Raw genomic sequence first — 24817 nt, 5'->3', positions numbered from 1 at the left:
TTTACCTTTTTATAACGTATAACCTCTTTTTATATGTTTAACTTCTGGATCCACTGTTAGGTGTTGCTTCAGAGGATGAGATGAATGATTTGTAGCGTGTGTGAAAATGCCATGCCTGACTGAGATTGGAACCCAGGACCTCTGGATGTTATATAACTTAGTTTAATATAAGTTCACTGTGTTTAATTTACTCTATTGTTTCAATGCAGTTGTATTTTTTAATTTTTATTATTTTGGTTAACTTTTAAAAATTGAACACTTTTATTTTTCATCTTAACAGTTTTACAAATTAAATCAATGACCTAAATTCTGTATTTATTTATCTCATTATTCTAGTAAATAAATACAAAAAAAAAATGACAAAATAGTCTTGTTTTTTCCCATTTATAAAAATAAATTATTAATTTAATGAAATTGATAAATTTTTTATTTCAATTTATAAAAACATAAATCATTACTTTAGAGAATTGGTATGCTTTTATTACAGTTTAGGAAAAATAAATGATATTACGCATCACACAAGTGTGGAGCAAGTACCTTTTTTTATTAATTTTTTAAAAGTTAAGAAAAATTATAAAATATTTTTAAAATAAAACAGCAATGAAACTATAGCAAAATGATAAAATTACAACACTAATGACTTATTAAACTGGAGACAAGATGTAGAGCCTGAATAATTGTGTTTAGGGATAAATAAAATGTCTTAGTATCACGTGTTGTATATGAAAATGTTATAATAATCTGGGATTTCCATTTGAAAAAATGCAGTTGACTACCATATTGAAAAAATGGGAGAAATTTCAAGCATGCCAGTAAGGTATTTTTAATGTAGTGAAAATAGAAGAAATAATTTCCCTTTAAAGTTCTTTGTAGGTTTTTAGTTTACAAGATTCTAATAGTATCTAATTGGTATTTTATAAGATATAAGGTAAATTGTGGTTGTACTACTTTTGAATTAGATACATTTTTCTTTGTAGAATTCTTTTGTCTCCACCTTTGAATCAGTTGAGAACATTGGAACTGAAAATGGAAGAAAATTAAGATTTTCGATATCTAAGCATAAACTGGTGTGAGATATTATTGATATTTCATTAGCTTTTTATTTTTAACCATTACTAAAATTTGTGGTCTTGTAGAAGTCATGATCATATTACATGGAATAAAAGCAATATTATTAAACTCCTATTTTTTTAGATTATTAGGTTGTTTAAATTTGTTTTCTCTTCTAATTATGCCTTTTTATGGAGATTTAACATTTCTTCTTTTACAGTTATTAATTAACAATGTTACTTGTTTTATTTATTTTTCATTACCTGTTGATTTGAAGTTAATGTTGTCATATAGTATTTATCATACACCATATTGTTGGTAAATGTCGTCATGGTTTCATGGGTTTGCTGTTCTGAAACTTTGTCATTTCTTGTTTTGTTATTATTACTATTTATATCACTGTTGTCTCTTTTTAATCTTTTTGCAAATCTGGTACTATTTGTTGTAGATTCATTTGTCATAACAACAACTATTGGGTTTTGTGAACCAGCTAAATTATCTCTTAGACAATTCTGTAAGAAACAAAATGATAGAATATATAGTAAAATACATTAAATAAATACTGTGACTTACTTATTCATTCATCATTATATTCTCATTTAGTTTTAAATGATGAAAAATTTACTATTGGCCTTATAAGTACAACACTAAAAAACATTAGGTGTATCAATAATGTTCATCTATTTTAATACATGATCAATTTTATAATCATTTTTTTATATTTTCATTAGGCTTGCTGAATTTTATTAAAAATAAAAATGAAATTGTATACCTGTTGTATTTTAAGTGGCTATGAGCAAAATTTATCAATAATAGTAGAATGAACAGTAAAGATTGATGCTAAAATTATTATTTTTTTTGTTTTGTGAAAGAATGTTAGTTAAGGCTGTAATTAACATGATATAAAATAAGTAATGTATAGTTAATAGCATATATAATTCAAAATCTTAATGTTTATTTTTTACTAGTACATCAAATTATGCACACCCATTCATCCATTCATGTTTTTCTGTGTACACACGCATCAATTTCTAACTAGCTTTTATCTCAGGAACAGTTTAGCCTGCTGTTGTACAATTTAGTGTGGTAGCTTTTATTAGGAGAATTGATTTTGTTAAATCTTTGTATTTCCTTGTACGAAGTAAAGGAAGTATTGTGATCGTCAAAAATTTCGGTTTCCAGATTTCAATGTAATATCCATTTTGACCATCCCTGAAACCATTTTGACTAGTTTCAGCATGGTGTTTGTATACATATCTCGCATAACTCAAAAACAATTAGCCATAGTATGTTGAAATTTTGGATCTAGGACTGTTGTAAAATCTAATTGTGCATATCTCCTCTTTTGATTGCAATCGACTGAACCAAAAGTATCCAAAAAAGCCCAAAATCCCCAAAAATTTGGATTTTGGTCTTTTACTCAACTGCAGTAATAAGCCCTCATTGAGAGCTTTTCAATGATACATCATAAGTGAAACTTATTTTCATTGGTTCCAGAGTTATATTCAAATAAAATTTTAATTAATGAAATATTTGGACCGTAGGGAAAGGCACATTGGTTAGAATCAGACTTCATCTCCTTTTTCCTTTTTTTTTAATTTTAATATATTGATTTATTAATAATTATTAACCTCTCGTAAAAAAAAATTGCTATGAATAATAATTCAATAACAAAAAAAAAAAAAAAATATCAGAAGTTATTAATGAAATAAAATTCTATGTACAAAAGTACTCTTCATTAAAAAAAAAAGTGTATATGTAATTTAATAGGTGTACAAGGAAGTCATATGGGGTCCACCTCAGATTCTTTAGATTCTGATAAACTGCTGGAAGAACATTAATCTTAATAAAAAAGTTTTTGTTATTAGCTATCAGACAGGGTACTACCAGAAAAATACCAGAAAATACTAGCCACAAATGATGGAATATAAGTAAACATTGAAAAAAAGACTTCTGTTCTTGACTGGCTCTGGCAGTTAAAATTAATGTATCTCATGTGCAACACCCAAATTAGGATTATATTTAAAATTATTTTCGAAACTGTATATCTACTGTCATTGCAAAATGAAATTGAGAAAATGAGATTTGTTTGCTTTAATTGAAATTGTACAAAATTAACTTACACACACACATACATATTTATTAGGTGAAGTTTAGATCTTTTTTTTTCAAATAAAAATTATACTTATTTAACTTATATCTGTTTTCAGTTAATTTTATTTAGATACATTTTTGTAAATATATAAATTCTCTACAGATTTTCTTACATTAGCAGTTTAACAAAATAAACGTATGGCAAATCCAAAATAGTGTTTTTTTTCTAAGTCTTTTAGAGTTTATAATAGTTTTCTCAATAATTAGTGAAAAAATAGTTCTGGGTACTTCTGAGACTATTATATATATATTTTTTTTTTATAAAACTGATTTTGCCCCGTATAATTTTTTCCCAAAATTTAAATTTAGTTATAACTGGAGTAGAAATCAGAACAGAATTTTTGGTAGTCTTCACTCAAAAACAAAGCATTTGTAAATATATATAACCAAACATTTTTTCATTAGTTTTACAAGGGGAATAATATACGTTGAAATTTTCTATTTGCTTTTTTCTTTTTATTGTTTTCCATGAGAAATCCATGCATATATTTTTCAGTTACTTATATATACCATGACATTCAAAATACTTCTTCCCATAAACATAACAAATTGATGGATTATTAATTTTAACAGTATTGATTAATGTTGACTGATATAATTATATATGTTATTCAGTATAGAATTTACATATATTTTAAGAATGAAAATGTTCTTAGGTAGATAAGATAGATAACATATTCTCAATCTCAAGCATAACAGTAGTACTACTTATTTTCCTCTAAGCATACTTACTTGTAGAATATTTAGGAAGAATAAAAATGCTAGTAGTGATAAAGCATTAATTGCTGATCCTTTTTTGCTGTAGCTTCCACCCTTTGATGATGTCCATCTGAAATAATATTTTTTTCCCTTTTTGTTATTTGTTCTTAGTAAAACTGATATTTAAAATATTGGATATTAAGATCTTGCATGTACTAGTTGTATGCACCTTACAATAGAAGTTTAATGAAGAATATTTTTATTATATAAGATATATTGTTTTTTAATCTTTAAATTATATTATTGTTTTATTTATTTATTTATTATTTTTTTTTTTTTGTAACTATGATTGCAGATTTATATAATCTAATGATTCATTAACTACTTATTATTTTGCTAAAAAATAAACTAAAGCCAAAATTCTAATGGATAAATTGAAAACATTAAAACCTACAGTATGAAATGTTGGTCATGAATGCTTAATATACTATAAAAATTAAAATTGTATAATTGGAATCTTGTATGAAATTTAGAACTAAATATATAAAATATACTGTGTAATGTAATGAATGAAAGAATTAAGTATTATTTTATTGTCGTGCTTAATTATTCTCCCTTCTCTATATAATTTTTTATCTGAAGGAAGATCATTAGAAGAAGGAACAAAATAAGTCATGATAATTTGCATAAGTAAAACAATTAATATGTTATTCCTATTATTTATGAGTGTGCAAAATTGAATTTAGACAACAGTTTATATATATATATATATACTAGCTGAACAGGGTAAGCTTTACTTGCCCTTCCCGTCTAGTCTGGAGGCTCTGTTCCCTGGACCTTCGCTCTGCTTATTATCAAGGAACATAATCTGGTTGTTATCAAAGACATTAAACAGCCACCATTTTGAAATGGAGAAACACTTCATAACGCAGTAGTCCTATGTTCTTCCCAGGTGTAAAAAGTATGTATATGCAAAATTTCAGCTCAGTCGGTTGAATAGTTTAACAGACTCTTGGAAACCACTAGATTTGTATTCATATTATTCACAAGTTCTACAAAGAAAATTTTGACAACATACACTATCTTTAATTAAGAGCTCTTAAGATAGTTGACTTGACATTATATTTTTTCAACAATGTGGGATGTCAGCTGGTGAAATTTTTTTCAAGGTATTTTGGAACAGTAGTAAAGTGCAGAAAATATTTTATAGGGATGGTTTTTGTCATATTTTTTTTAATTTTTATATGATTTCCATCATATTTTTTCCTACAGTGCTTTAATTACTTTTTTATTTCTTAATTTAAAAAAAGAAAATTTAAAACTACAGTCTGTCTTACTGTTTAAATATTGTAGAATTTATTATTGTAAAATAATCATCGGTGTAATCTGAATAAAGTCAACATTTTTTATTAATTTCGGCTATCACACTTATTCTTTTGTACATTATATTGAATGTTCTTAGTTTTTTAATTGACGCATAATTTGAAGTACGAATCAGAATTCCCATTCTGAGTCAGTTTAATTCTCGACTAAGACACCTTTTGGTGTTTAAGACATTCTACTCTGTTGACGAGTTCATGGGTGGCCACTGGAATAATAAATTAAAATTTTATAAGGACAGAGCCCGATGTCAAAAGATGTGAATTGTGTATGAATGATATGTTTGAATGGGACGACTGAATGGATAGAAAGGACTTTAAAATTTTAATCATTTCTGTTGACTTTTAACCACATTTTCTAGTTATTCATTGTTGAAGATTGTGATGCAATTTTGTATTGTTTTACGCAATAAAAAGATTATTATTATCATAAACATATGTACTACAAACATATGTAGTAAAAACATTATCATAAACAGTACAAATTGTAGCTTAAACGTTTAAATTGTTTTTTTTTTTTTGGGACCTCATCACTCAATATAAATTGGTTTCTCTGTAATAAATATTCTGTTTACATATATTATACAATAATTCTATGTTAAAACTATTAAATTATTTCTGTCCCATTAATTCAACACCTTTGTGAAAGTTGACATTCCCAATTAACCATTTCATTCCTTTCGAGTCAACTTTTCAAGGCTAATGTATACACATGCATTATGCTTCTGCAATTGCTACCCAAAATATATATATTATAAAAATATAAATTCAGGAGCTTTCTGAATCTACTCGGATATTTTGTTATAAATTTTTAACTCATTAAATATTACTCTCTGTTGAGACAAAAGTGTCTTATCAGTTTGTAAATGGAATGTTTACAAGATGAATCTATTTTGTCTATTGAATCTAGATGTGGTAAGTTTATTATTAAGAAGGTCTTAAGTGTTTTATGGCTAGAAAAGAAGGGTATTAAACAGTACCAAAAATAATAATAATAATGTGTTGTAACTTTGGTTAACTTATTTATGCAGAGTATTCATTTGAAAAATGTTTCATAATTTAACATTTACACAAAGCAAAAAAAAATGGTGTTAACGTAATATATATGATGTATTATTTGAAGTCATAGAACTTAACATTTAAATGTTTATCAGCTTTTAATTTATATCATTTATAAAAATAAGCAATGCAATTTATTTACTTGCTGATATATATATTTATGGGAAGTAAGTGTTTTTTTTTATAGTTAACTATTGTTTGCTTTCCTATTTCGTTGAATGTTTTTTTTTTTATTTGGTCTATTCCTTCTTGTCAGTACTTATTCTTCCTTGTTGTTTTATTTACTTTTACGATATGCCAGCCTTAAAAAATGAAATGTATTGTACTTTATCAGATTTGTTTGATGTTATTAGTTTTTATGTTTTAAATCATTATTTTATTTTGCTTTATTATGCAAATACAAGTTCCTTTTTTAAAATAAGTTTGTTTTTAATTTGTATTTCTGGGTGTTATGATTACTTTTATTTAAAAATTTAAATCAATTTTTAAATCCATTAAAAAAAACAAGAAAGAAAATATGTTAAAAATTAGACAGCTTGATAAAGTTTGAAATGTTGAAGTTTTAGGGATAATTTCTTTTTTATTATTAATTCACAACATAAACTAAATGCTTGTGTGTGGGAGTTTGGAATGGTATTTCTGTAATGTATGAAAAATTCCATATTTTTGTGGTATTTAAATCCAGGATCTTTTCCATGAAAGGCTGATGCTACCACTTTTCTATGGAGTTTGCCAGAAAAGTTTATTACAGAATTGTATACAATATTCCCCTTTAATTTTATAATACTCATTCAGAACATTTATTCATATTACACTTTCTGCTAGCAATTTTTCAATTTTTGTGTAAAATTTAGCCCTATCAAGTGACTGTATCACTCTTACTCACTTTGGAATACAACTTTCCATAAATAGGTATAATTGCATTTGTTGAGTGCATAATAGTCGTAATATAAATTCAGTTCAATTTGTGAAAACAGCAAGTTTATTTAATTATGAAAGTTTTGAGTATTTTTGTGTATATATAATTGTTTGTTATACTTTAAAAGGCTAAATCTTGATTCTTTTTTATTTTATTGCAGTTTATAAAATAGCAATTAAATGTACATCAGTTGTAGATTTTTATTTTACGTTATTGGTTCTTTAGTATTATCTTTATTATTTTATTTCAGTAAACTATACATTTGATTTTTGTTTTATTGATAAAAGACTCTTCCCAAATTATTTGAAATAAAAAAATAATTTTGCTTCATGAATGACAGCTTAATTAATTTCAATTTCGGTATGGTAAAAGCAAGTGGGCTGGCCAGTTGATTTAATGGAATTTTTGTTATAATACTAAAATGCAAAATAATTTATGAATGTATAACAACAGAAAAAATCATAATTTTTAATTTTACTTCCCATATAAATTGTATTCCCCCTCAATCTCTCTCTCTCTCTCTCTCTCTCTCTCTCTCTCTCTCTCTCTCTGTGTGTGTGTGTGTGTGTGTGTGTGTGTGTGTGCGCGCGCATCATTAGTTTCTCATTAATTCAGTTGCTTATATATATTTTATTTTATAACAACTAAATAATATTCCATGCTGTATTTAATGTTATTGACAGAATTGGATGAAAAATCTTATTCATAGAAAGGAAATCATTCTACATAGACCCCTCTCAGATATGTGCAATGCTGTATACCTTCTGATATTCTCAAGCTGTGCATTCCCCTCTGTGTACAATATTTTGAAATGTTTACATAAACCCATTCTTTTTTTTGTAGAATATATAATCTCACTTAATACAAGTTTCTTCACCATATAATTATATTTTCTATTTATTTTTTAAATTATATTTTATATTTAATACTTTTTTAGATCTCTTTAAATTAAATTAATGATAAAATTTTCTCTTAAACTGACATGATAAATTTGTTTTAATAAAATATTCAAGGCAATACAACCGTTGTAGCCAACCCAAGCAGCCAAAGACTGATGTTCTGAATTTAAAAATTATAACCTCTTGAAAAAAGGATACCATTTCTTCCAGTAGTAAAAAAAAAGTAATAAAAAGAATCACGTACTACATTCAATTAATCACACTTTGTACATTTTTCATTCACAAACACTGATTTAAACATTTATTCATTACTTTCCTACCAGAAATGTCTGACCCTACTGGTTTCTACCCATGTAGAATATATTAATATGCTGTAATTCACTCCTTTCCAGCCTGTTTCTGTTACCCAAAATTTTATTATTTTATCTTATTTTTATACGTAACTGCATCCTTAAACAATTTACTGTTAATATGTAATTATTTTTAATGAATATGAACATCTTTTTTGATTAGAAAAAATTACTTTCTTGTAATCCTTGTGTATAACAGATACTGTCCTTTTTTATATGTATCACTAGTCAAACTACTATTTGTATTGCTTACTCACAAACACTGATAAATAAAGAAATGTCATATGAATAAAGATATTACATACGCGTACTTTGATATAATATTTGTATAAAACCTGGCTAAAATTCAAGAACATAGCATTATATTTAGGAGATTCTTTTCGATAACAAAGGCATGAATGTAATATTACATCGAGGACTGCTTAGATGTTAGCTAACCTTTTTTTATACTAAAATTAAAAATTTAAACCCCATTTAATTAAATTTTTTTTTTCTTAAAATGAAACATTTACAGTGATTCTTATTATTTGTATAAAATTATTACATAAGTATTGAGAATTTTTATATTTAATGTATAATTAAAACGACATTTACCCATGTGTTGAATGATAATCAGTTCTGTCATACGTTAACCCTGGTCCTCTAGTATTTTCTGTAGGTGTTTGCAGTGTTCCCAGTCGTAAACCACTGTTGCCAACCGCATGTGATATTAATGTCTTAAATGTCATAATTTAATGTTTGTTTTTAAAAATGTTACTGTTCCTGTAACAAACACATTTTAATGTATATTACATTTTTAATACATATTACATTTATAAAATGTATATTTAATTTTTAAAATCTCATAATTAACATTTAAAAACTGGTTAATTTTTTCTTTAAAAAAAAAAAAACATTTTCATATTCAGACAATTAAGTTAGCTATCACTTTTTTCGTAATAATATTTATAGTTTATAATAATGATATGCATAATGTGTATTTAAAGGTAGACTTTAATATTTTAAAGTATAAATCCTGTACCATGTAATTCATGTTTAAAAGGTGTGTGTGTTTTGGATTCTATGTAATGATAGTCTCTCATCCAGAAGTGTAACAGATTTGAATGAAAGTCAGACTTAGCTTTTTTACACACTATTAACTCTAATGAGTTCTTTAACATCATTTTTTACTCCTACGTATTATTTATTTATTTTTACAATTTGACCATTAAATTACTAACATTAACAGTTTGAAAAATCATTTTGCCATTATATTATACATCAATTATAATTAATTAATACTAAAGAAAAATTTTTATGCTTACATATAAAGATGTTAATTGCTTAATTTTGTTATAAATGAAATTTTATATGACAGAATTAATGAAAACTATAAACTAAAATTAATTAATATACCTATAAAAAGCATTTAAACAACAGAAATAAATTTTACAAATAAATAATTGCGAAAATTTGACCAACAATAAACGAAATAAACAAAGAAATAGCTAATTCACAGATAAATGTCAAATCATCTATTTTTAGTTAAAATTTCCTTGTTGTAAAGTAGTAGTTATAAAGAAAAAACATTGTTTACAATTCTATATCTAGCAATGTTTATTTTAGTCAAGAATTTTACAGTAAGAGGGAGCATTTGACAACAACATGTCCATACTGAATATGACAAGATTCACTTAGGATATGTTTTGTACTAGATATACTCAGTATGGCAAGATGCATTGAAGGATTAATTTCTTATAAAAAATAATAATAAATAAGGGAATAACTGTAATAAATAATAAGCAGCCTATAGTTGTTGGAGGGAAGAAACTTTTTTTTTTATTTAGGAGAACTGAAAGAAGGAAATTCAAATTTACATTCTATAGTATTTTGTGCAAATTTCAATATTTACTTCTGTAAATATTGAAATTTTCAGAGTGTAATGAAGTATTTTAATTTAATATCTACATTGCTGTGAATTGTACTTTAAACAAAGCAATGCTTCTAGGTATATTTTCTATTTTCTTAAACTAGTTTCGGTCAAATTCAGCCTATGATGTGCTTGGGGTTTTCAGTAAAAATGATTAAAAAAAATGTATTTTGATTTTTTCATTTAATAATTACAAGAGGGAATAAATGGATAAACTTACAAGAGGGAAGAAATTAATTAATGATGGGATTTAGTTGCTTTTTAGTATTTGTTAAAGGTGTATTTTCTCTGTACATTATTAAGAAAAAATTGAGTGAACAAAATGTTATGATTAAGTATAAAATGACTATATCACAGATTATTAACATTATGAATATCATTTTTGTAAATCGTTTTTTTTAAAATGCACATCTAAGTTGTTAATTTTGTGATATATATTTATATTTTTTTTTAGACAAAATAATGGAAAATGTTTGTACCTCTTTTTGTTGTAAAACTTGATTTTATTATACGAGGGACATTCACATCAATCCGAGACTTTTGTTAGAGTAGAGTGTAAATGAATATTCTTGCATATTCTGTTGGTGGTAGAAGTGTCAGCTTTTATCACATGGCATGCTGTCGCAAAGCAACATTAAACAACATCAGTCAGTTGTAATGAACATGGCGACCAATGTAGTGAATGAATATGTGGAACAGTGCATTTTAATGAAATTTCTCATGAATAAAGGTGTAAAACCTGGTGAGATTTATTCATGACTCCTTGACAGTATGGTAATGCGACTCTTAGTCATAGTAAAACATTTGAGTGGTCTAATCGTTTTCAAAAATGCTGTATATCAGTGAATCATAATCCCAGTCAAGGTGGTTCAGAGCCTTGGTGGCTCTGAACCACCAAGTTATTGTCAAATCCCCCATCCAGTCCAAACCTCACTTCCAGCGATTTTCACCTGTTCAGGTCCTTAAAATTTGTTCATGGGAGGCCAGCATTTCAACAGCAATGATGAGGTGAAGCAGTCAGTCCTATCTTGGTTTCGACGTAACGACAAATCTTTCTACACTGCGGTTATCCATGCACGAATAAAACAGGCTGGGATAAATGTAGCAGAGGATTAATAAAGAAATATGAGTATTTTTTACTAACATAAATGTGTTTTACATTTATCAAAAATTAATAGTCGCGGAGATTGACCTGAACGCCCCTCACATGTTACTTTTAAGTGATTGGGAATTGGTTTCAGTTCATTTAAAATTAGAAACTGTTCATTTAAACATATTAAGTAAAAAGCGTTTGAAATTCATAGATCTAAAAAATGTTTCACAAAATTGGTAACTATATTAATTTTGGATTTTGGTGTGCTGATTGGTAATTTTTATTAATTAATAATAATAAACATGTTTAATATCACACACACACACGGACAGACAGACACACTCACTCACTCACACATATATAACTACTATCTTGTATTTTTCTATATCTCATAAATCAGTTTATTTACAATTTAATAAATTGGTGTGAAATTTTAATTAATACAACCTAACTGAAAAAGATCTATTTGATATATATATATGTAGAAAATAGTTGCATTTTATATTTATTATTAATTATTAAATGTTCAATTCATATATAACCAAATTCTTCCATGTGCTTTTATAATCTTTTCTCCTGTTAAGTATGACGCGCATATATTGCTAAAATCATATAATAATCTGCACAAACCAATTAGTAAGTTGAGATATCAGATAAATAACCATAATTATTTTTGTATGATAATTATTTAATAGATGTACAAAGGTAGTATATGATATTTACAGCAGGAATTGTGTATTATTTAGAATCGGCACCAGTTGTGGTGAATTAACCTTTATTTGTGAGTTGTTTTCAGTGTAAAAAGATTTATTTGAATTAAATACTTTTAATAATGCTGACATCGATGGAGTGTGGATTTAGATTCAAATCCTATTCAAGCTTGACATTTTTTAAATTCTGTATCATATTTCCATATGCAAAAAAAGAGGATTATTCTTTTATTTTTGACCTAAAACATTTTATTATTACGTGCCGAATTATATTTTACTAGCTGGCGCATATGGCTAAAATCTCAACCCTCAGGGCTCAAGTCAGCCCAGGTAAATCCCAGAACCAACTCAGGGGCTCCTTGGGGCCAAGGGGACTGGTGCCCTGGACGCCAGCAGAACTTGCTTCAGTCACCAATCTCATCTAACCAGAGGACTCCACTCTTTGGACACCCGCACTGTACGTTATCCTCATGGTTATTAGAGTAATACTAATAAATAATAATTATAGTATTCAAGCGTTATAGAAACCTGGAAAAGAAACTAAATTACAGAAGATAGAATAATAGTAACTACAGTAACTAAAGTACACACACACCTTTGACAATGAAATATTCATAACTTATTTCTTTGCTGTGGTGGCAGAAATATAATGAAGTAAAAAGGTTAATCTATTTTTTTCTTAATGATTATCTTTGATTCAAAATTTCACCTCCTTGTGGGTAGAAATAATGAATATTTTTAATATCTAAACCTTCACAGGAGCTAGAACCTCGGTTGATAGTTTAAAACTTTTCCTGGGATAACACTAAATGCATCCTGAAAATTTGAAAGTAATTAGTTGGCTGGTTCTTGCGTGAACAAACAAACAAACTATGTGTGTGTGTGTGTGTGTATATATGTACACACTTACATTTCCAAGTAACTGTGATCTGTTAGATCAAGAGTGTACCTGATGCATGCAAAAGTTAGCCTTCAATCTACTAACAAATACCCTGTTTGCAGAGGTTTTATAAGAGCCCCCCATTACACCAAAAAAGCATCCCAGGGCCACTGTATTGGGAGGTACATTCATTTGTTACCAGTTGATGGTGATATGGTGTATCCTCCCACGAGGTGCTCGCATACCTCATATGCAGTCCCCACAAGAAGCCCATGTTAAACAAAATTTTTTTTAATTTATTTAATGTAAATTTAATTCTATTATTTTTGTGATATTATTCATTCAATTGAATCAACTCATTCAGTTCAAACACAGTAATAGAGACTCACAGTTCATTAATTGAATTCATTAAAGTTTGTTCTTCACTGGCAAAACTCTACTACTATAATGTATATATATATATATTTTTTTTTTTTTTTTTTTGAGAGTTTTCAACATGAAATATATCTAAAAACCATCTCAGTTATGTCAAGAAACATGGGTAAAAATTTGGTTGCAATTGATTGAATAGATGGATTTATTATTCCAAACAAACAAAAATCCTCTTCCTCTTTATATAATTTGATGTTCTATCACATTATATAAAGAAAAAAATTATTAAATGAATCATTTTCTATATGAATATATACTTCTGCCAAATCTTTTTGAGTCTATGATGTTCCTTTAAAGCAAGCTATTTTTATTTTATTATTATTATTTTTTTTTTTAATTTTAGTGTGCTGTTTAAAATTTTATTTTGTGGTTTTATATAATAAAATAATTTTATAGTTAAAGAAATATTTTTTTTTACCTGTTCAATTTTTAGTGTGAAAAATTTCAGTGTTGTTGGTCAACCCACTTATTATGAATCAAAATTATGAAGTTGGTTTATTTAGACACCTTCAATCGCTTGTTCTTCCATTAATGTTTAGTGTATACTGAAGTTTATTTCATGCATTTTAATGTGTAAAACAGTACAGTATCATTAATGTTGTTAATTATTATATTACTTGAACTGTAACATTCTTTAATGTTCTGTTCTGATGATTTTTAGTTTTAACATTGAATTGAGTTACTGTTATTTTATAACATGTCCTAAATTACTTTTAAGGTAATGAAATCGCACACGCATGGATGTGTGTGTGTGTGTGTGTGTGTGTGTGTGTGTGTGTGCACATTACATTGACACTTTCTTGAATTTAGTTCTCTTTTAATGTTTGTTGTACATCATTTATTTAACTGTAAATTAAAGTCATAAAACAGTGATGTTAATTTAAAAGCATTTTCATTATTATTTGTTGCTAGTAGTTTAAATTAAAAAAAAAATTATTGTTTAACTTTTGTAATTTTTTTGCACTTTTTCTATTACCTCCAGTCCCAGTAATCAACTGCCTATATTAATCTCATTCAAGTTTTTATTTGTTATTTTAAATTTCATTTTTCTCATAATATAGTAAACCTTGTTGAATTCTAAATAAACTAGTCCTTATTGTACTGCTTGATGTATGAATTTTAAAAAAAACTTAATTTTAGAAAACTTTTTGTTTGATGTTCAGGTTTTTTGCTCCAATGATAGTAATATTAATTTATGTGTATATATATATATATATATATATATATATATATATATATATATATGTATATTCTATATATATATATATATATATATATATATATAGAAATATATATATATATTCATCACATTCATTACCTTCTCTTACAATTTCCTAGCCAGTTTCTTTTCCTATATTCAATTACATTTAACATTCTCCTGTTCTCTCCGATTCTCCTTTATACTTCTTTATTTTTTACACCCTCACCTCAAAGCCTCAGTTCATTTTATGTCTGTCTTTCTCGTTGTACAAGTTATAGCTCTGTAGAGCATCACACTCCAAATAAAATAATTTATTTATCTCTTTCTTAATGTTAACTTTCCACACAGCAGTCTTCCGTTGTTATTAAATGCCTGCTTACTTCTTGATATTCTTGTTTTAATTTCTACTGTGCAAGTCAGGTCATTAATAAAGCTCCCTAATTACTGAATATCTTCACCTGCTCCAAAACTTTATTTCCTATCTTATGTTCAGTCCTCTCCTATTTTTCCACCTAATACCATACATTTTGTTGTCTTTTTGTTTATCCTCATACCCTGACTTTCATAAGCTTCGTTTAAGTCATTAAACATTTCTGTTAGTTAACTTGGACTCTCTGCCAGTACCACCATGTCATCAGCATGGTACTGACAGAGAGTCAAACATTCTAATTAAACATTCTAATCTTATTCTTGATCTTTATTCCTCTTTTCCCATTCAGACATCATTTAATTATTTCTTCCAGTTATACATTAAACAGTGTTGATGACAAGCAGCATCCCTGCCTCACTTTTATTTTCTGGTAATAGTACAGCTCCTTTATTGGGCACCTCTCTTTTAAGTCCCTTTTTTTCCAAAATTAGCAGTAATTTATCCCATCTAACTGTCAAATGCCTTTTCTAGGTTGATAAATGCTACATACACTGTCCATGTATCTTTCACCATGAATCTCTCACCTATTTGTTTTATCAGCCCTAATTGCATCTCTTGTTCCAACAGCTCTTCCAAACCAATACTGTTCTTCCTAAATAGCATTCATTCAGTTCAAACCCAGCTCACCCAGATAGGGAGACTCACAGTTCATTAATTCAATTCATTAAAGTTTGTTCTGAAACAGATCCTTCAATTACTTGTAAATACCCATACACATCGAAAATCACTTTGGTTAAAAAAATGTTGTAGTTTTGTTTTCTTCATCCCAAGATATTTTGTTTTACATTAAAGTGGCTAGATTATTTTGTTTTCTTTGGATGAATTAATTCATCACAGAAGCTTTGAAGGAGCTTATATGCGGGGATATGAAAATGGAATTTTGTAACATATGAGAAATACTATATCTGGCTGGGATTGAAACCTGGGCCCCTGGATAACAAGCCAAAATCCTACCACAAAGCCACCAAGATCAGCAATTTTGATCATTAGCATTAATAAATAAATAAATAAATAAATATATATATATATATATATATTTATGCTAATAATATTAACAATAATAATTTTTAATAATGGTAATACTTGATACATTTAATTGTTTGCTTTTTAATGATGGTATATGTTCATTGTAAAAATGAATAATGAAATTTTAATTAGAACAAGACATATGAACAGTCAATATGTATGTATTTACACATCTGTAAATTGAGAACACAAAGATGATTCCGGTTTACTATTATTTGCTAATGGTTACTTTATCATTCTAAGATGATTTATATTCAGCTGGATGAATAATTTGGTAAGGTTTGCGAAGTTTGAAAGAGGCTTCATGATTATCTGGCACTACCTAACATGTATTTTTAAGCATGACAAAATATTTTGATTTGCTTCCTGTGGGCTGAAGTATTTTGCAGTAATTTTTGATGACTTAACCTTTACCCAACTTAACCTTAATTCAGCATAATCTTCCCTAACTTATAAAAGGCCTTACTCTTTTCTACATTTTATATCATTAAGTAAATTGTTCATTTAAATACAAATAAAGTTATTTCTCATTTATATATCTAATTTATATTTCTTATTTAAGTGAATCATCTGATAATTTTTTTTTTTTTTTTTTTTTGCCAAGTCACTGTTCCTCATGTTATTCTTGGTTGTATGCATATGTAACAATGCGTTTTAAATATGCGGGTAGAATTGGCAGTGTTCTAGCTAATTTAATTAAAATAGGCATAATAATTTAACTGTAAAAAACTTTGAAATGACTTAATTGTGGTTAATTTTCCACTATATTTTTAATTTAGTAGAATCCCTTTATAATCCTATCTTAATTTAATTTAATTAATTTATTAATATACAGTCATTGTTTCTCCTTTAACATTTTTTTTCACAATCGTTTTTGAATTTTCTGTGAAGGGTATTTTCACCTAATTTGATTTGTTTTTCTACCTTTTGGTGAGGTCCTTAAAATCCCGGAATGGTTTTTTTTGTTGGTATCCTAAAATTAATCACTGAATTATAATGTCAAAAATCTTTTATTCCCACTGATAACCAACAATGATAACCATTAACTTTTTTTTAAATTCTACTTTCTAAATATAGAATTTTGAAAAAAATATTTGTTTTCTATGTATATAATATTTGGAAATATAGCATTTCCCAAAATGAATCATCCAATTTGAATTGTTTTTATTTTGAACATTATTGAATGCAAAGACTTAAGATTAATTCTGTATTAAAGGTTTATTCATGAAGTTTTTTGCATACCAAGTCATAGGTGCTCAATATGCCCTCCCCCCATGGGTTGCACGGCATACATTCATATGATAGTCGATTTCATCCCTCACATTAGCAAGCGTTTTTCTATTCACTGCAACCACAGCTGCTTTTACGCGGTTCCACAGTTCTACCACTATAGGTTGAAGGGGAGGCACAGACAGAATCTTTTACAAAACCCCACAAGTAAAAATTGCACACATTGAGGTGTGGAGACCAGTGATGTAAAACGAAATTGTTAGGTCACTTACAGCTGATCCATCATTGAGGAATCTTATCATTCAAAAATTCTCAAACGTACAGACTCCAGTGAGGGGGTACCCGTCCTGCTGGAAAATGAAACTCAAGAGTTCCCTCTTTCTAATAGTACTTTGCTCAATTAAAACTGATAAAAGCTGAATAGTTATAAAACTTTAGAATCGGTTTACTCTTTTAGGGACACATCATATAGTTTCAGAATAACACTACAGCCTTTATCCATCTCTTTTTTCAATCATGTGTTATGTAATGAAAAGCTCTAAAATGTCTTTTGGAAAGATTCCCCACTTATTTAAAAGTGATTCAGTTTTGCAGTTGTTTTTTCTAAGTTAAACCATATCATCATGAACTCAAATTATTTCAGTTTTCTTTTTATTTAATTAAAATATAAAATCCTAATAATTTAATATAATTACATCTGTAATTTATTACATTGAAGTAATTTTATTTGGTTTTAAGGTGAATCAATTCACACAGAAGCTTTAAAGAAGTTTGTACATGGGAATATGGAAATAGAATTTTGTAACTTAAAAAAAAAGTAATGGAAATGGTTAAAATTCATACTATTACATAAAAATTAGAAATAAAACTTAGTAAAAAACTTTATAATATATTAATAAAGAACTCTGTTATACTTTCTTCGTAACAGAATAATAATGGTTTGGTAAAAAAAATCTTTTAATTTTATTTTAAATAGATTGGTAGGAAGATTTTTCAAATCATTAATAACTTATTAAAAATAGTAACAAGCGTAATAATATAATAAGACTGTTTCTTGTATGTCCAATGTATGATATAATGTAATATGAAACATTACCTTTTTTCTAATTTTATGGATGTAATACATGTAGATACTGATATGATACAAGGATAAATTAATTTTTCCCCTTTTCATTTTTTTGTAAAGAAAAAAACACATACATAAATTTATATAAGTATGTATGTAAATTACAGTTTTTATTTTATTAAATATCAGACCACATGATTTAATATTATTGGGTACTAAAGAATGATCTAAGTGACAACCCATTCTTACATGCTAAAAACTCATTCTAAAGAAATTTCAAGGAAGATAATCTATTTTAAATGTAATTTATTTAGGGATAATAAGTATTTAATAATTTGAATACTGATAACAATTTTGCTTTTTATTTAAGATTTTCAATCAAAATAAAATTACGTCCTTTGATGTTTTCATTGCTGGTGAAATCTATTTGATTGTTCTGCAGGAATTTACAATCTAATAAATGTTTTAATTAATATTTGTTATGAACAGATATTTAATGATTGTATATTTCTGGTAAATATTAAGATATGTTAATCTTTAATAAAATGTAAGAAAGAAAAGTCATTTTCAGTTGTAGAAAAAAATCCTTTGATGTAGTTGATGTTGCCAAATAGTGATATTTCTGCTCTAATGTACACGACTCAAAAAATTAAATTAATGAAAACTAAAGGAAAATGTATTTGTTTAATTGATAAATAAGTAAAATAATAACAGTAAGTTTATTTATTTATTAATTTATTTTCTTTACTTACTTAGGAATACATTCACATAAATATACAACTTAAATTACTTTAATAAATTTATTTATTTTTTATTGACTTCGTTCACGCATTAAAAATAAATGATCGTTGTATATTATAACAATGGAAAGAAATATTAAATAAATTAATTAAAAGAATTCACAAAAACAAAACTAAAAAAAATGAGTACACCTTTTATTACAAATAAATTAATTTAAAGATTTTAAATATTTTAATGATTTTATGTAATGGAGATGTGTTGACAATTTTTTTTAATGTTTTGTGTTTAATGCATTGGAGATGGAATGAATAGTATGTAATGATGATTAAATGTCGGTGATTGATAAATGATTTGGTGATATGAGAATGTATGATGGATTTACTGTATCATGAAAAAACTGTTTACATCTATATATACATACATAAAACAGTAGTTACGTATAAAACATTTTACATTATATTTTTTTATCTGAACAGTCAGTACCTTCTGAGTGTATTGTGTTCAAGGAATTGTTGAGTCATGTATTTATTAATGAAAGTGTTTATATGTTTATAAATGTGTCTAGTGATGTGTTGTACTAATTATTAACTTAAAATAAATAATTAATCTATATTATAAACTTAAATTAATATAATTAAATACTTATGTACTAATATCAGGTGTTAGTTTATATCATGATCTTACTTTCAAATAAAATTTGATTTCAATTTTATCATATCAGATGTCCACTTAAAATATATTATCGATTTGTTTGTAATACTGATGAATTGAAATTATAAAAAGCTGTCGATTTTGCATAGGTTATTTAATTAAAGTTAATCAGTTAGAAACTAAAATTAAAGTGGTGACTAGTAATACCAATTGGGTATAATAATTTTGTTAAAATCATTTTTAATCATAAATAATTTATTACATGTTTCTTTATACAAATATAATGTTGAAATACAATTTATTTTATATTGCATTATGTATTAATTATTATTAATAAATCAGTAGTATATAGAATTTAACTGGCTGTTTATTATTTTGTACTATATCATCATGTTTATTGTAATTTTTAAACAAACTGATCCCATACTGTACCGTAACTTTTTTATTAATTCCTGGAGTGAATAATCGTGAATTATAATACGTTTTGTGATTATTTAATTCAAATTTAATGTAAAACCATCTTTTTAAGGTTTTATTCTTTCCATCGTTAATTTTTAATACAATGTATAAACTAACACCCTGTTTCACAAAAGCATAATAAATATTTATTGACCTCGTATACATTCTGTATATATATATATATATATATATATATATAATATACCTTTGTATTTTTATTTTATTTTTTTTTTTTTAATTTTAGTAGTAAAAATAATTAATCATTATTAATTTTATAAGGTGAAATTGTAAAATATAATACTACATAAGTATTTTTAAAAAATGCACAAAAATAAATATAATTGTCATTATAAATGCCTTTGTGAAATATTCCTGAGTTATAATTAATTAGATTAGATCGGAGGGTCACTCATTGCTTCTATTCTTATATTCAGTAAATACTGTTTTTTTTTTTTTTTAACAAAGCAAATCATTTTTAAATTACCACCCCATATTTTTTCTTTTCAATCCTTTCAACCGTTAACAAATCTTCCTCCATAATATTAATTCTATTACCTTATAATTAAACTTATTATTACGTTTTTTTATTTAGCCTTAAATTATCTTATTTAAAAAAATATAAATTCAAATTATTTAAAAAAAAATGTTTTATATAATTATTTGTTTATGTATGATAAATAATATTTATTAATTTTTAAGAATTTAAATTGGGTCATTTAAAATTTTATCTTTTAATTAAAATACAGTTGAATGTATTAATAATGGGGAGATTATTTTATACCCAGTTTAGAAGTAAACAAATACTTTAGCGACAGGTGGTTTTAAGTATTAAATCTTAATTCAGCTGATTGTTATTTCTGAATTAGTTTTATTGACATACTAGAAATACAGTTCAGGTCTTAAATTATGATTTTTATTTTTTTTTTAAATTAATTATTATACTGATTAAATGTTATTTATTAAAAGTTTAAACGTAATCGTAAAAATTACAAATTTGTGCAGGGAATGAATGACATCAAGAAAATAATTTATCATAAATAAAATCTTGTAGAATGCATTTTACATAATCTTATCTTTCAATACTAATGTATTTTCTTAAATTTGTTTGCCCAAATATAATTGTAATTGTTTGCCCAAATATTTGTATTTTAGGTTGGGTTTAACTATAACTTAACATAATAATTTAAAAAAACTTTAATATATTATAAATTAAGTAAATTTTTAATTGATTTTTCTCCTGTTATTCCAATTTTCTTTGCATTGCTTTATTCAGAATTTCTAACGTGTTTTTGATGTTTTTATCTAATTATTTTTGTTTATTCTAAAGTTATTAATCAAAGTCATTACTTGCATTGGAAAAATAAATAATCAGGTTTTACGTATTAAAATATTATTTCTCTTATTACAATTATTATTAACCTAAAAACATACCTAAATGTAACTTACTATAATTAACTTTGGTATTATAATAAAATTTGTGTATTAAGTTTAGTATTAATGTATGTATGTGTGTGTGTGTGTTTTTTAAGGTACTGTATTGTCTTTGATCATTAATTATGATAGAATTTGATTTATCTGTTGTTAATTGTACTGTATTGTTATAATTGTACCTTAATATTTTTAAATACCGGAAACTTATAAGAATATTGTAATATTTCAAAAATAATAATAAAAATACATCTAATGTAAAATAAGTTAACAAAATAAATATGATGCAATGTATTTAATATCTAGTTAAAACTTTTGTAATTTTTAATTTGAAAAAGATGATTGACTTAAATCAGTAGCAACACTTAGTAACAACATTAACAAATAACAAGTTGTTATGATGTGTTGATATTGATTAAGTCTTTTCTTCTAATTTTTTCCCCGTTACATTTCATTAAGAAGCTTATATGAAATTATTAATACCTTATAAATATTTCAAATATATGTTTTGTTTAGATTAATTTTAAATATTTTGTTTATAGTGGTGTAACATATTTTTTCATGATACAATGAATAAATTAACGATTAATAAAGAAATGATAAATGATGTGGATGATAAATGTGATGAGTAAACGAATTAATGAATAGTACTATTCTATAGATATAAATAATAATATTAATTTATTTAATTAATTACTATATATAATATAATATAAATAAATAAATAAATACAGACTTATATTTATCTTCAAATTAATAGAAGATTACCTTAGAAAAGAAATGATGAAAACTGATGTTTCTTATTTAGATATAGTGGATAGAAAACTAAAATTTTTTTTATGGTCTTATAAAAAATTACTTTTTATATTGACTGTTTCTTATTTAACATCTATTATAAATTACGACGTTTACCTTAAAATAAATATAAATATTCATATATATATTTCGGTTTGATTATTTAAATATGTAACAAAAAAAATTGATTTTTATGAAAATAATTTAAAAAAGGAATGAGATCTTAATCTGAATAATTAATTAAGAGAATTAAATACTTTTTTAGTTATTGATTCCACTATATCTAATTTTATATAACTTTTTATAAATAGAAGTTTTTATAAAAGTTCATAGAAATTTAAGAAGTTTTCGTTCATAATATTATATCAAACTTCATTACAAGCCAAATAAAGTTGTTGACAATCATCTCCGCTTCGTCCGCGTCGACCTGCTTCATAAAATATATCGAACGGCGATGAACTTGTCTTTTCAAGTAGGAAACTTGTTGCATATCTGTAACAAATAAAAAGATACGTGAGAAATTTGTATCACTTAACTATGTCTTATTAATATTTCATCATATTTTCCTTATTGTTTTTGCTATTTATTACTGCTGTGCAAACTTAAACATTCAACAAAATATTTATGTTGGCAGACTTATTATGTTGGGATTTGTGTTGTCTTCAGAATTATATGTTGTATTATTAGAAATTTATTAAAAGTTTTTAAAATCGTCCGAATGGATCATAAAAATCATTTTAAGGGGCTAATCTACGTTGAAAACAACAAAAAAAACTTTTTGACAATTTTTTTTTTAATCATTTTAATACATTAAATTTTGTAGAATATGTTATTATTTTTAATGTACAACTAGAGCTCATGAAAAATAATATTTTTTTAGAGAGTTTTCATAAGATATTTTGCTCAAAAAAGTCAGTTTTTGATGCTAAATCTCTGTTAGTAAACAAATAAAGATCTATGATTTTAGTGTTATTTGAAAGTTTTCAATTCCTGGCTGTCAGTTTATGTATATGCCACAGAAAGAGTACAATATATATGCTAAAATAATATTAGAAAAATAAGTTGGTACTGTGAGGTCAACATGCTTGTGTTGTTCTAGCATGGTAGAAATTTGATATTGTGATTGAAAACTTCAAAATATACTGTTATATTGGTTTATTTTTATTAAATAATAGTATTAATTTACAGTTCAGTTTAGTTGAGATGTAGTTTATCTTTTGATAACTAATAGAACTCAAACTGTCGGAAGTGAAGAGGTTAATTTTGTGGTTAGGTTTTAATTTTGACTATTACAATTAAATTTTTTTTATTTTACTGAGGGATTGTGTTTTTTTATATTATTATCGAATAAAATATTAAATTGAGTGTATAAAAATGCCAAAAATTATAAAATTCTGAAAAGTAAAACTGCTAAAGCTGGATGTGGAGCCCAGAAACGATGGCACTCAAACCGTCCTGTCAGGCCAAGTATTCTATTTCAATTAAATTTTTCTGTAAATTATATTTTTGAACTTTTCAAATAGTAAAATTCTTAAATTTTATCTGCATGATTTTTTATTCTAATTGTACAGAATTCTTTGCTCTTTAATTGGTAGCATGAATATGTTAGTAGGCCAAGTAAGAAGTTTTTAAAAAAATAATGAATTTGACAAAAAAAATGCTTTGAATACTTTTTTTATTTGTAAATAAAATTTTACAGAAAAAATTTGCATGTGTTTCTATGCTACCAGAAGTAAAGCTATTTTTTCTGGTTAATTTGACGTATAAACTAAACTAATAGCAGCTATACTTAAAAAATTATTAGAAAGTTTCCACAACCTAAGTTTTACCTCTTCCACCCTTATATTAGAAGTTGTAATTACCTTTTTTTGAAAATTAGTTTGCATGGAATTATTTGTAATTGTCTGTAGTATAAGATTCAAGTTTATATATAAAAAAAAAAATAATTTTCAATGTTGACTACACCCAATACAATGCTTTAATTTAACTTTTTGTGAGAGGAGAACCAGCATGTTTTTTTTAGTTATCTGGTTAATCAGTAGGCAATTTTTCAGCCATCATACAAAATGAAGTATTTGTAGAATTTGTTTATAACTGATAAATATCATTTATCAATGTGAATCAATGAATTACAAGATGTCTGAAGGGAAAAATTTATATTTACTGTTTTTAATTTATATTTCCATATTTATTAATAATTTTCTTTCTATATGTATTCTAATTTATATTATTCAGATAGTTATATTGAAGAGTAAAC

General features: G+C 25.7%; 2 protein-coding genes across 4 annotated transcripts in view; one reads left to right on the top strand and one right to left on the bottom strand.

Annotated features, from left to right (window-relative positions):
• LOC142331504 (uncharacterized) overlaps positions 1-24817 on the top strand; it is a 517182-nt gene that overhangs the window by 135727 nt on the left and 356638 nt on the right. Inside the window, exon 24 of one of the 3 annotated variants that reach the window (XM_075377456.1) lies at positions 4259-4288. The exons of the other annotated variants lie outside the window; for them this stretch is intronic. Within the exon in view, the coding sequence (XP_075233571.1) occupies positions 4259-4273 (15 nt within the window). The 3' untranslated portion in view covers positions 4274-4288. Of the gene's footprint in view, positions 1-4258; positions 4289-24817 lie in introns of those variants that run through there. 3 annotated transcript variants of the gene reach the window in all.
• Positions 22926-24817, bottom strand: part of LOC142331609 (uncharacterized) — a 74024-nt gene continuing 72132 nt past the window's right edge. The window contains exon 8 of the mRNA XM_075377631.1: positions 22926-23052. Coding sequence (XP_075233746.1) covers positions 22926-23052 — 127 coding nt within the window. The remainder of the gene's footprint in view (positions 23053-24817) is intronic.

The sequence above is a fragment of the Lycorma delicatula genome, chromosome 10 (genome assembly GCF_047948215.1).
Source record: "Lycorma delicatula isolate Av1 chromosome 10, ASM4794821v1, whole genome shotgun sequence".
NCBI classification, from domain to species: domain Eukaryota; kingdom Metazoa; phylum Arthropoda; class Insecta; order Hemiptera; family Fulgoridae; genus Lycorma; species Lycorma delicatula.
This window is presented reverse-complemented; position numbering and strand designations above follow the sequence as displayed.